Source organism: Odocoileus virginianus, chromosome 17, assembly GCF_023699985.2.
Source record: "Odocoileus virginianus isolate 20LAN1187 ecotype Illinois chromosome 17, Ovbor_1.2, whole genome shotgun sequence".
In the NCBI taxonomy this organism is placed as follows: domain Eukaryota; kingdom Metazoa; phylum Chordata; class Mammalia; order Artiodactyla; family Cervidae; genus Odocoileus; species Odocoileus virginianus.
Window position 1 is genome coordinate 20024173 of NC_069690.1, and position 13830 is coordinate 20038002.

The 13830-nt window shown below is 40.7% G+C and overlaps 2 protein-coding genes across 7 annotated transcripts in view; both read left to right on the forward strand.

The window, feature by feature from the left end:
* The window catches only part of EFCAB5 (EF-hand calcium binding domain 5), a 110163-nt gene that overhangs the window by 86862 nt on the left and 9471 nt on the right, over positions 1-13830 (forward strand). For all 6 annotated transcript variants that reach the window (XM_070478796.1, XM_070478795.1, XM_070478798.1 and 3 more), the window contains 5 exons: positions 742-911; positions 2494-2722; positions 6174-6326; positions 8471-8574; positions 13169-13422. In XM_070478796.1, coding sequence (XP_070334897.1) covers positions 742-911; positions 2494-2722; positions 6174-6326; positions 8471-8574; positions 13169-13422 — 910 coding nt within the window. The remainder of the gene's footprint in view (positions 1-741; positions 912-2493; positions 2723-6173; positions 6327-8470; positions 8575-13168; positions 13423-13830) is intronic.
* Positions 11337-12453, forward strand: LOC110133086 (craniofacial development protein 1-like). Its single transcript, XM_020886828.2, has one exon. It carries the CDS (start codon positions 11337-11339, stop codon positions 12219-12221), a length of 885 nt encoding a protein of 294 aa, XP_020742487.1. The 3' UTR covers positions 12222-12453.

Genomic DNA, 13830 nt, shown 5'->3' on the forward strand with positions numbered 1-13830 from the left:
CGTGTTAACACATAATATTGTTATAATATTTTAGGTACATAGAATTTTCAGTTATTTTAACTAGACATAGTAGTTGTGGGACTTCCCTGGAGATCGATTGGTTAGTACTCTGTGCTTCTACTCCAAGGGGCATGGGTTTGATCCCTGATCAGGGAACTAGGATCCCACATGCTATGCAGTACAGCTGAAAAGAAAAAGAAATAGTAGTTGCATATAGTCTGCAATCTGGAGCCCTAAGTAATCCTTTCCTGAAATGATGTAAGTCAAATGTCACAGCCAAACTATGTTAAGAATTTCTTGAGAACATTTTCCCATATTCACATCATAGTGGATGGTCAAGAAATATGAGTCATCTTTCTTGCCTGAGCTCTCTAAAATAAGCACTTCTAATTGAAGCCCATACAACATGAGTATGGTTCAAAGGGATCCAAGTTTTAAACCTCTAAATATAAGTAGACTTGACAGATTTTTTATTTTTTTTAGTAGAACTGGTCTGGTTGGCATAAAGTAAATATATTCTACTCACTAAAACTCAGGTTTCAGAAACAGCTGCGGTGTTAGCCTTTCCCCCACTGTCTATTTATGGTAATATCTGCATCATTTACTCAGGGAAATGAAATTATTGGGGTCAGATTGGCTCATGAAAGGAGACATGATTAAGAGAATAGCTTTCTGGCAATTGGCAAATTGCCAAACAGAATAGCAATTGGCAAATAAATGATCAGAAATATTTTGCCGCAGGATGCTGAAACCCATGGAAATAAGAAGATCAGTGCTCACATTTCCCTCTTAGAAGAAAACCTCCTTCTGCCCGATAGAGGGAACGTTCTACTGAGGAATGTAGCTTGTACTTTAGACGATGCTCCGTTTGTTCTGAGAAAAGTGCTCTACAGGGACATGAAGGGGATCAGGTAAGAATTTCCAAAGACATTGGTTTCCCCTTCTTTTTAAAAAAATTCCTTTTGTGAAGTAAAGTAGCCCTGAAATCCTTCCTATTTAGCTACCCAAGAGAGAAATGCCTCAGGTCACCAAAGTTTCTCAAGCAGGAGGTGATAGGTTTCCAGTCTTGGGTGATTTCACCTGATTTTTTCTAGAGCTTGCTCTTGGGCATTGGTTTTCATGTAGGGACTTTGCTTCACAGTATCAGTTCAATTATTTGTACCTGCTCCGTAAATTATGTCTCCATAATAATGTCTCAGTCGTGTCCAGCTCTTTGCGACTCCATGGACTGCAGCATACCAGGCCTCCTTGTCCATCACCAACTCCCAGAGTTGACTCAAACTCATGTCCATTGAGTTGGTGATGCCATCCAACCATCTCATCCTCTGTTGTCCCCTTCTCCTCCCACCTTCAATCTTTGCCAGCGTCAGGGTCTTTTCAAATAAGTCAGTTCTTCTCATCAGGTGGCCAAAGTATTGGAGTTTCAGCCTCAACATCAGTGCATCCAATGAACACTAAAGATTGATTTCCTTTAGGATGGACTGGATGGATCTCCTTGCAGTCCAAGGGACTCTCAAGAGTCTTTTCCAACACCACCGTTTAAAAGCATCAATTCTTCAGTGCTCAACTTTCTTTATAGTCCAGCTCTCACCTCCATACATGACTACTGGAAAAACCATAGCCTTGACTAGACAGACCTTTGTTGGTGAAGTAATGTCTCTGCTTTTTTAATATGCTGTCTAGGTTGGTCATAACTTTTCTTCCAAGGAGTAAGTGTCTTTTTATTTCATGGCTGCAGTCACCATCTGCAGTGATTTTGGAGCCCCAAAAAATAAAATCAAATTATGTCTCCACATCCTGTTTAAATGGGCTTCCCTGGTAGCCCAGTGGTAAAGAATCTGCCTGCCAATGCAGGAGACTTGGGTTCCATTCTTGGGTCAGGAGGATCCCCTGGAGAAGGAAATGGCAACCCACTCCAGCATTCTTGCCTGGGAAATCCTATGGACAGAGGAGCCTAGTAGGCTACCCACGATGGGGTTGCAAAAGAGTAGGACATGACTTAACAACTAAACAATACATCTTGTTTATATATGTTTCTCTGGTATGATCTAAGCTTATTTTTTTTTGCCTGTCATAGTGTAAGAACTCTATATCAACTTTTATTGACGTTGTATCTCTTTGTAGCAATCTTTCGCCAATAACACTTATAGTGCCAAATCAAATGCAGCTGGATTCGTATTACAGCCATTATAACAACATAATCACTCTTAATTTCTAGCCCTTTCCATTGTGTCCCCCTAATCTGACTGTATCTGGCTCATCTGTCCTCATTTTTTTCTGTACAGTCTTTCTTGTTTTCGATATACACACTATTAAGCTTATTTTAAAAAATATTTCTCTCAAGTCAGACTCTCCAAACTGGTAATTTTATCTGAGTCCACTTCTCTGACATATAATACTAATGATTATGGATGGATTGATCTAGTGTCCTGATGGTTTAATCTAAAGCCCTCTTCTGTACCTTTCTCCTTTTCTCATATCCCTGTTCCTCAGCTTTACAGTAGTGGATGAAGGGAAGCCAATACACGTCCCCCAAGTTCAGCACCATGGGAACGTCTACTTCTGGAACCACTCCCGCAAGAAGAGCGATCACAGTGGGTCATTCCTGGCTCTGCCCCTTCAAGATGCATATATGAGGATATTTGGAGTCTTGGCTGTTGACACTCTAAGAGATCCCCAGAAAATTAACATCTTCCTACCCCATGAGATCAGATTCTATCAGGTACGACATAGAAAAGTTCTTCAAGATCAATGGTAGGATAGCCTCTCCTATACTTTTTGAAGAAGTAAAACCTGAAACCAGATGAGAGTAAAGCTATATATATAAATGGTGTCATCATACATGTGTCAGTCTTTGAAGAGGTTCCCTATTACACATGGAGGGACTCAGACTCAGTTGCATATCTATGCCTCAGATTGTCTGGGAAGCTTGTTAATATGTGTCCCATGGTATTAATTGTACAAACAGCATTTTCTGCTATAGAACTGAAATCCAACTATTAGACTACTAACTAAAACCCCAAAAGTAGGAATGAATTTTTAGAAGAAGCTTGTTAATATGTGTCCCATGGTATTAATTGTACAAACAGCATTTTCTGCTATAGAACTGAAATCCAACTATTAGACTACTAACTAAAACCCCAAAAGTAGGAATGAATTTTTAGAAGAGACATACTTATGTTTTATTTATAGTGGTACCTGGAAATCCTTTGCTCTTTACACAAATGGTGCTAAATATGATATGCCTTACCATAGTTCTTGATTTTAGTGTTATAATTTTTGAGGATGAAGAATGGAGGAAAGGCCTAAATGTTTCTCAAATATTCATGTTTTCAAATTAGATCTCAAAAAGGGAGTGGCACTTTTTCATGACCTGTAATGCTGTGGCTTCTTTGGTAAAATTGGTGATTATCCAGTATTTCTTCTTTAAAATATTATATTAGCTTAAACTTAATAGAAAATAAAGCTCATGATGCTTACTGTTGAACAACAGCAAAAATAAATAAAAATAAAAATCTTTCTATCAAGGTTAACATGTGGTTTTACTCTGGGTTATTAGTGGAGTTTTATTTCAAGACTGCCCAGTCACTCAATTGTGTTCCACTCTTTGCAACCCCATGGAATGTAGCCCATCAGGCTCCTCTGTCCATGGGCTTTCCAGGCAAGAATAATACTGGAGTGGGTTGCCATTTCTTCCTCCAGAGGCTCTTCCTGACCCAGGGATTGAGCTTGTGTCTCCTGCATTGGCACGAGGATTCTTTACCACTGAGCCACCCAGGAATCCCCCAATATTAAAATAGGTTCAAGGGGGACTTCCCTGGTGGTTCAGTGGTAAAGAATCTGCCTGCCAATGCAGGGGTCATGGGTTTGATATCTGGTTGGGGAACTAAGATCCCACTTGCTGAGGCACAACTAAGCCTGGGAGCCACAGGCCACAACCAAAGATCCTGCATGACATCAATGAAGATCCCTTGGGCAGCAACTAAGACCCGAGGCAGTCAAATAAATGAATAAGTATTAAGATAACTAAATAAATAAATAAAATAGGTTTTTGAAATTAGGTTCCTTGTTTGAAGATGGTGTTTAAGTATCTTACACTATCTGCTAAATGAAAATAAAATTAAACAAAAGAAACTAAAAAAAGGAAAGGCACTTTTTAAAAAATATATATATTTATTTATTTTATTATTTATTTGGCTGTGCCAGGTCTTAGTTGCAGCATGTAGGATCTTTAGTTGTGGCACATGGAATCTAGTTCAAAGATCAAACCCAGGCCCCATGCATGGGGAGTGCACAGTCTTAGCCCCTGGACCATTAGGGAAGTCCCTGGAAAGCACTTTTAAGATTATAAAATAACTAGACCATTTGTACAAGCATTTAAATTTAATTTTAGGACTTTCTTGGTGGTCCAGTGGTTAAGACTCCACACTTCCATAGCAGGAAGCATGGGTTTAGTCCTTGGTTGGGGAACTAAAATCCCACAGGCCACACAGTGCAGCCAAAGAGAAAAAAAAATTTTTTTAATTTAATTTTATGGATAAAAATTTCAGTGAAGGAAGATTGAAAACCCTATGGAGGCATTGGACTGGGATGTAGCAGCAATCAGGAAGTTGCTATCATTTGTTCCCCTGGATGCTCTTGATGTTTATTTACCATTATTTAAATTTTTCTCCCACTCATTTACTGGATGTACAACTGAGGAAGTGGTATAATCTTTTCCCCTGGACATCTTTTTAATAATAAGTTTCATTCTCTTCTGACATAAGGATGATGTGAAGATATTAAGATGCAAAGTGGAAGAGTATGGTGAATGATACTCCAAATTATCATTAGGTGAACTATATATGGTCTTTTTAGAGAACATATCAAAGTGAATTCTAAATTGACCTCCTAGCCCTTGGAGGTAAAGGCTTTTGAGTTACTCTTAGATGCCTTGGGTCATAATATAAAATGCAGATATTTTTGAAGAATTTGTGGTTCCTCCTAGAGTTTTCCTTGATGTGACCATTTTTTAGCCTTTATTGAATGTGCTTCCTATGCTTTGGTTCCTTGGCCAAGAGGCATGTGAAATCTTTGCTCCTCAATGAGGATTGACCCCATACCCTCCTCATTGGAAGGTGAAGTCTTAACCACTGGACCACCAGGGAAGTCCCATCCTAGGGTTTCTTGACAACAAGACCATGGATGGGTCCTAAGGGTTTCCGATCCTTTCTCTGTGGAACAGGCTCTCTTTATATGTCAAAGAAAACCGTATAATCTAGGATACTGCAGGCCTGGGAACCCAGCATACCTGCACAGCTGATCTGATGACATTAGCCATGTAAACACGCAGACATTAATCTTGTATCAGATTGGGGCAGTTCTTACCCATCTGTCCAAGACTGGCATTAGTTCTTGGCCTTTAAACTTTTTTTTTTCCCCTCATTTCAAAGTTTACTTTGTTCTTATGACACTGCTTTCTGGTAGTATATACCACTGATTTCACTGGATGATTATCAGCAAACATAATAAGTTAGACGGATTTTCCGGTAGATCTCTGTTGACTCTTTTGGTCTCACTTTTTCATAGTGGAACCTGTGAGAACACTTTTTCGAACACTTTTGCAATGCCTTTTGAGAACCAATGAATAATTTTTAGGAAGTAGGTGATTATCGGGCTTCCCTGGTGGCTGTGATAAAGAATTCCCAGTGATAAAGAATCTGCCTGCCAATACAGGAGTTGTAGGTTTGATCAATGGGTCTGCAAGATCTCCTGGAGGAGGAAATGGCATCCCACTCCAGTATTCTTGCCTGGAAAATCCCTTGGACAGAGGAGTCTGGTGGGCTACAGCCCATGGTGTTACAGAGTCGGACACAACTGAGCGATTAAACAACAACAACAGTAACAACAGATGATCATTAATTAAAAAGATAATTCAGGGGACTCTCTCGGATGGTACAGTGGTTAAGAATCTGCCTTCCAAGGTTTGATCCCTGGTCAGGGAACTAAGATCGCACATGCCAGGTGGCAAATAAGCCCACACACCACAATGAAGAGCCCATGTGCGCAACTATTAAGATTTGATGCCACCAAATAAGCAAAAATAAAATTTAAAAAAGATAATCCAATTGATGCATTACTAATTATTTTGCAATTTTTAAAAGAAAAGGCAATTTAAATTTCTGTCTCTACAGGGTGTTGCCAATGTCTTTAGTGCTGCCTATCACTACGTCCACAGCCGGGAGCACATCCTTCATATTGTGATCACTGGCATCGGCTGGCTTTACAACATCACGCCCAGCATCACTGCCATCTCTACGTACTTTGCTGAACCCAACTCAGAGAAGGTAGCTTCTGCTTGGGTTTGTCCAGTGAAAGTCACCAGTAGGAGACTGGCAGGCAGAAGGAGAGTGAGGTTGGGGTATTTATGCTTTTGGCTCTCCCTCTCTAGGTTGCTTTGGGTTAGCTGTGTTCTTCAACAAAAGGCCACTGTTCGAATAGAATGAAGGGCCATCCCGGGGGCTCGGTGTGGCAAGAAGAGTTCCTGGCCCCCAGGTCTCCGTTCAAGAGACAAGAAGTCCAGTGATCTCTGTGGGTTATGAAAACTGCTAATACAGTCTCTTTTTTAATATTTTTTGAACAATAGTCCTGCTCAGAATGTCTGCTTGAAGAGGGCTCCATGCCCTCAATATATGAAATCTTATGTTAATCTTATGTTAATGGGAAATAAGAGATCATAATCTGTTCTTTTTCTTTATCCTTCTTCTTTGGACCACACACATTTCAAATTTACTGTTAAAAATGTTTACCTGTTAGAGAAAGACAGCACTCAGCTGTGTTTTAAACGTATTCAGTATACAGTCTTTAATTTAAGAAGAAAGTAATTTGATACTGAGAGAATGGGGAGGTCAAAAATAAAAGTTGGGGATTAAAAAGAAAAAGGACCACTCTACTTTTAGGCACACGGTCCTCTCGACTTGGCTGTCTTCTCCAGGCTCTGGTAATTGCTTCCTCTCCTTACCTCTTTGGGCTTCCAGGTGGCTCAGTGGTAAAGAATCTCCCTGTCAAGCAGGAGAAGCTGGTTTGATCCCTGGGTCAGGAAGAGTCCCTGTAGAAGGAAATAGCAAGCCACTCTAGTGTTCTTGCCTGGATAATCCCCTGGACGGAGGAGACTGGTGGGCTACAGTCTATGGGGTCTCAAAGAGTCAGACATGACTGAGTGACTGACTGCCATCACCACCTTCAGGCTAAGAGTAAAAGCAGCTCACCATAAATATAACTTTTTTAAAAATCCAATTTTTTACCAAAGTTATTTTTAAGTTTAACAAAATTGCAAGAAAAATTCAGCATATTTTTTTAAATTGGCTAAATGATTTAATCTTCATATGGAGGAAGAATAAATGCATGAGAATAGCTAAGAAAATGAAGGATGGGGGGAATTTACAACCGTAGTCTGCGGAAGGATGGCTGAATCTCAAAGGTTGAAGTGATTAAAGTGAAGTTGATACATTGATGACATAAAAATGTAAAACTTGGCTGATTCATGTCAATGTATGACAAAACCCACTAAAACAAACAAACAAACAAACAAACAAACAAGGTAGTGGTGGGGGGAGGCCCAAACTATTGGCATAAAATAGGCTCAAGGATGTGTTGTACACACAAGAAATATAGCCAACATGTTGTAATAATTGTAAAAATTGTATAAAAATTAAAAATAAAAGTTAAGCTTAAAAAAATGTAAAACTTTCTTGCATCAAAGTTAAAAACACAATTAATTGTCATATATCTGGCAGAAAATAGCAGTGTTATATAAAAATTAGTGGGATTTTGAAAATCCAAAAGAAAAATAATCAAAACACGATTTTATTTTTAAAAAAACCTCATGCAAATGGTCAATAAACATAGGAAAAATGTTCAGTTGTTCTTGTAATGAAATACAAATTTAAGTAAAAGATAATTTCTCACCTACTAAATTGAAAACCATTTTTTAAACTGTAATTTGAAATGTCTGTTAGATATCTAAGTGGAGATATTGAATAGGCAATTGGATATATGAGCTTAGTGTTTGGGGGAAATCCAGGCTGGTAAGTAAATTATATTTAAAACCATTTGACTGGTTATACAACATTGTGAATGTCTTTAATCCCACTGAATTGCACTCTTATGAATGGCAAAAATAATAATATTATGCTGTGTATGTTTTACCAAAACAACCCAAAACAAAACATAAACCGTGGGACTGGTTGGGATGACCAATAGGATGAATTAGTCTAGGGAAAAAAATTCCTGAGGCCCAAACCTAGAAGCCTTCCAAGTGTTTGGCATCATTGTGGCTCAATATTATATTGATCTTGACCTATAACTTGAAAAACATTTTATATTGCCTAAGCTTTTCTAATTTTTTTCTATTTATTTGTCCCCAAAGTCTCAACGAGTGCATGAAGTTTAATCGCTCCTCTCTGTAATGAAATTTCTACCTCTTTTCAAGGATTCAGACTATGTTTTACGAAATATGATGGTCACAGGGGCGCAGGGTCTAACAGAAATCCACAAGAATCCCTCTGTCATCTTTAGGAAGACATGCATCTTCAGGTATGGGACATACCTCACCGCCTGTTCTGTTTGACTGCCGGCTTCTGCTTCTTATGAATATAATGGCTCTCATTTTGATTGGGTTATAAAGGAAAATTACTGTAGACCTTTGTCTGCCTGGGTCCTTTCCCCCTTAAGTTCTTTTTAAAACAGATTTCAATTTAGTGTTTTATTTTTTATAATTTTCTTATTAACATGGAATTAACAAAAACCCACCATGGCTATGAAAAATATACCCACATCACTATTCAGAGCTCATCCTCTTAATGTTAGCTAGCCTGTGGACTTTTTTTTTTTTTAACTTAAGGAAGACAGGCTGGGGCAAAGATGGGGAGGAGGCAGAGAATATTGCCTTTAATACGTACCCAGTTCTAGATGACCTTGAATGCCTCTCATGTGTGAAATGCAAAGAACGCTATTAAACTACTGCAAAAACAGATCTTAACTAGCATACACCTGCTTAACTAGAATACACTGCTTCTTAGAGGGTCAGCATAGTTGAATGGGTAGTAACCTATCAGGCTAGTAGGCAATTTGACATTTAAGTACCTATGTTAATTCAATTTCAGTTTGGCCTCATACCAGAATGTTCACTCAGTTTTAAGCTCCTTTCCATATAGTTATTCCTTGTGCTGGTTAAGAGTTTTACAAGAGTCCTTCTAACACCCAGACTTACAACCTTGGATTCCTGTGATTAACTTAGAGCAGGTGCCTTTTGAGGAACTCTGTTGACCAAGGAAGCTTGGCATGATGCTCACTACTATGGCTATCATGAAGACATGGCTCAGCTGCAGCAGGGGGTAGGAGCAGCAAAACAAGGGCATAACCTTTCTATCATGACAGGACTGGTGTTATGACCACAGCATGAAGGATCTTAGTTTCCCAACCAGAGATTGAACCCCTGCCCCTTGCAGTGGAAGCACAGAGTCCTAGCCACTGAATCACTAGGAAATTCCCTAAATGTGTTTTTTCTGAGGCTGTGCTAAGCACCGGCGTTTTTACAGATACCTAAAAGGAATGACATATCAATATCATGTAGATGGGGAGAGAGGGAAAGAGATAAAAGGAGTGTTTATACTTCCCAAGGGAAAGAAGGAGCTGCTACATTTCTATGAAAACCTCAGGTCCCTCACTGAAATAGGTGCTGTTTTGCGGCCCTATGGACTCTAGCCTACCAGGCTACTCTGTCTATGGGATTCTCCAGGCAAGAATGTTGGAGTGGGTAGCCATTCCCTTCTCCAGGTGATCTTTCCAATCTAGGGTTCGAAGGCTTGTCTGCATCTCCTGTATTGGCAGTCAGGTTCTTTACCATTGAGCCTTTGGGCAGCCTCTTAATGAGTAATATTTATAGAAGACATGAACTATGTTATGGTCCGTGGGGAACTCTGCTTGACTCATTTCTACATCCATGAGTCTGTATTTTTAGCTACTAATGGTGGGAGACAGCTGGCTATTCTTAACATTCTGTACTGACTCACAGATAGTCAGTGGTAACTCAACTGTTAAGTCAAGATGTATCTGTTTCTGCTTAGAGCTCTAATGAATGACAAAAGACCTCTCCCCTGCTTCAAGGTGGGGCAGAGGGTGGGTGCAATTTGCCTTCCAAACCTCCTTTTGGGATCAGGCTGAGGATAAACTTCACCTGAAATCACACTTTTAAAAATATTTATTTATTTGGCTGCACCCGGTCTTAGTTGTGGCATGCAAACTCTTAGTCACTGTCATGCAGGATCTAGTTCCGTGATGCGGGCTTGAACCAGGCCCCCTGCAATGGGAGTGCAGTCTTAGCCCCTGGACCACCAAGGAAATCCCTTGGCATCTCCCACTTCACCATCCTGTTTGCCTCAGACCTTCACAGGTTTCTCCCTCAGTGACTAATTCGCACAGAGCATCCCTTTCTCAGGCTCTGCTTCTAGTGAACCTGACCCAACACATTCATCCTTCTTTGGGCATTCAACCAAGACTTATTGGACAATACGTAAACAAAAAATGAATACCCTCAGTGAAGGACAAGTCTATAGTAAAGACAGTAAGGCAGAATTGGACTTCCTTGGAGATCCAGTGGCTAAGACTCAGCACTCTCAATGCAGAGGGCCCAGGTTCGTTCCCTGGTCAGGGAACTGGATCCGGCATGCTGCAACTAAAACCCGGCGCAGCCAAATAAATAAAAATTTAAAAATAAGGCAAAGTGGATGGACATGGAACAACAGACTGGTTCCAAATAGGAAAAGGGGTACGTCAAGGCTGTATATTGTCACCCTGTTTATTTAACTTATATGCAGAGTACATCATGAGAAACGCTGGGCTAGATGAAGCACAAGCTGGAATCAAGATTGCCGGGAGGAATATCAATAACCTCAGATATGCAGATGACACCACCCATATGGCAGAAAGTGAAGAAGAACTAAAGAGCCTCTTGATTAAAGTGAAAGAGCAAAGTGGAAAACTTGGCTTAAAGCTCAACATTCAGAACACTAAGATCATGGCATCTGGTCCCATCAATTCATAGCAAATAGATGGGGAAACAGTGGCAGACTCTGTTTGAGGGCTCCAAAATCACTGCAGATGGTGACTGCAGCCAAGAAATTAAAAGACGTTTGCTCCTTGGAAGAAAAGCTATGACCAACCTAGACAGCATATTAAAAAGCAGGCGGGGTTCCTCCCCAGCCACCGCCTCCTGTCTCTCACCACTACGCTCTATCCCTAGAGCTTTGCCTTTGGGCACAGCTGCTTCACGCCTGTAGACCCTGCGCGGTAGCGACATGGAGGAATTTGACTCTGAAGACTTCTCCACCCCCGAGGAGGATGAGGACTACGTGCCCTCGGGTGGAGAGTATAGTGAAGATGATATAAATGAATTAGTGAAGGAAGATGAAGTGGATGGTGAAGAGGAGACACAGAAAACCAAAGGGACAAAAAGAAAGGCTGAGAGCGTTCTGGCCAGGAAGAGAAAACAAGGTGGCCTCTCACTAGAAGAAGAGGCCGAAAAGGAATCTGGAGGAAGTAGTAGTGAGGAGGAAGATGCAGTAACAGGGCAGGAAAAAGGCATTGAGTCAGAGGATGCCAGGAAAAAGAAGGAGCATGAACTATGGACCAGCTTCCTGAATGATGTAGACCCGAAATCAAAAGTGCCCCCAAGTACACATGTTAAAACAGGAGAGGAGACTGAAGAGACAAGTTCAAGTCATTTGGTCAAAGCAGAAAAGCTAGAGAAACCTCAAGAAACAGACAAAGTTAAAATTACAAAGGTGTTTGATTTTGCTGGTGAAGAAGTCAGGGTGATTAAGGAAGGGGATGCCACATCTAAAGAAGCCAAATCCTTCTTCAAGCAAAACAAGAAAGAAAAACCCCAGCCTAACATTCCTTCATCTGTGCCGTCACTTCCTGCCGGGTCAGGGTTAAAAAGATCAAGTGGCATGAGCAGCCTTTTGGGGAAAATCGGAGCCAAGAAGGAGAAGATGAGCACCCTAGAGAAGTCCAAGCTGGACTGGGAGAGCTTCAAGGAGGAAGAGGGCATTGGCGAGGAGCTAGCCATCCACAACCGAGGGAAGGAGGGGTACATCGAACGAAAAGCTTTTCTAGACCGAGTGGATCACAGGCAGTTTGAAATCGAGCGAGATCTCAGGCTGAGCAAAATGAAGCCCTGATGTGATGAGGAGCCCCCGGCAGCTCAGTCCTCTCTACAGTGTGAGCTTCTTGTGTGTCTGCGAGATGTTTCCCATGTTTCTCACCGATGGTCTCCCAGCAAGGTCCTTTTTTCTATATGGAATTTCTGTCTTTGTATCTTGATCTCACATGATTTCATTTGTTTTACTTTTAATAGTTTGTCCTTTCAAAAATAAAAATTAAAAAAAAGTACAAGTTAAAAAGCAGAGACATTATTTTGCCAACAAAGGTCCGTCTAGTCAAGGCTATGGTTTTTCCAGTAGTCATGTATGGAGGTGAGAGTTGGACTATAAAGAAAGCTGAGCACTGAAGACTTGATGCTTTTGAACTGTAGTGTTGGAAAAGACTCTAGAGAGTCCCTTGGACTGCAAGGAGATCCAACCAGTCCATCCTAAAGGAAATCAGTCTTTAGTGTTCATTGGAAGGACTGATGTTGAGGCTGAAACTCCAATACTTTGGCCACCTGATGTGAAGAGCTGACTCATTTGAAAAAACCCTGATGCTGGGAAAGACTGAAGGCAGGAAGAGAAGGGAGCAACAGAGGATGAGATGGTTGGATGGCACCGACTCATTGGACATGAGTTTAAGTCAACTCTGGGAGTTGGTGATGGACAGGGAAGCCTGGCGTGCTGCGGTCCATGGGGTCGCAAAGAATTGGACATGACTGAGCGACTGAACTGAACTGGATGGAGTCCGACTCTGGTGCAGCTACTTTAGATCACTGGGCTCAGGGAGGGCTTCTCTGTGAGGAGCTGAGGGAGCTGAGCCATGAGAACTTAAGGGGTGGAATGTGTCAGGCAGATGAAATAGCAAAAGGGCTGGTGTGGCTCCAGTATACAAGAGGAGGTGATTCAGTGTGTTTGGGCAGAATGTTGTGAACAGGTTTTTATTTTATACCCTCCTTATGTTTATTTGGTTTTGGTTTCAGAGATTTCCTCTTTAAGTGCACAGACAGCTCAGAAGTTGTCTTGGCCTCTGTCTGTGGAGAAAACCACATCGTAGTTCCACTTCGTGAGAGAACAGGAGAAGCTTTGGGAGTTCTCGATGTTAACATTGGCAAGAGGAAGATGTTGTTGTATCGAGAGTTTAAAGACCTACAGAAAATGCTGAAGGTGATCCAGCTTGCCTGCAGTGAAATACTGGGCGAATTATCTGGAGAAATAAAGAAAAACTACATCCTAGGTATTGTGAATGCGGCAACTGTCTGAATTCATAGATTTAATAAGTGTAGGGGAAATCAGACAATACAATGAAGGATACATTTTCTAAAATGAATTGTTGCAAAATACAGATCTTTCCACATGGAAGGATTTCCTTCATGCAATCTTGGACTGATTAGTCTGGCCTATACATTAGAGCAAAGGGTAAGGAATCACATTTTCTTGCCTAGAGTCATGGTTTTAGAACTGAAGGACTCATAAAGGCAGTATAGAAGTAGCATTTATTAAATGCCACATCATGTGTCAAGCATTTTAAATATGGTATTTCAATTAGTCCTTACCATAACTCTAGGAGGTTAATAATGATTATTTCATTTTACAGTCAAGGGAAGTAGAGTTCAGAGAAACAAAACCACTTGCGCCAAATCAC

Bases quoted from the DNA above. Each gene is read 5' to 3' on its own strand.
- LOC110133086 (XM_020886828.2), top strand. From the start codon at position 11,337: ATGGAGGAATTTGACTCTGAAGACTTCTCCACCCCCGAGGAGGATGAG.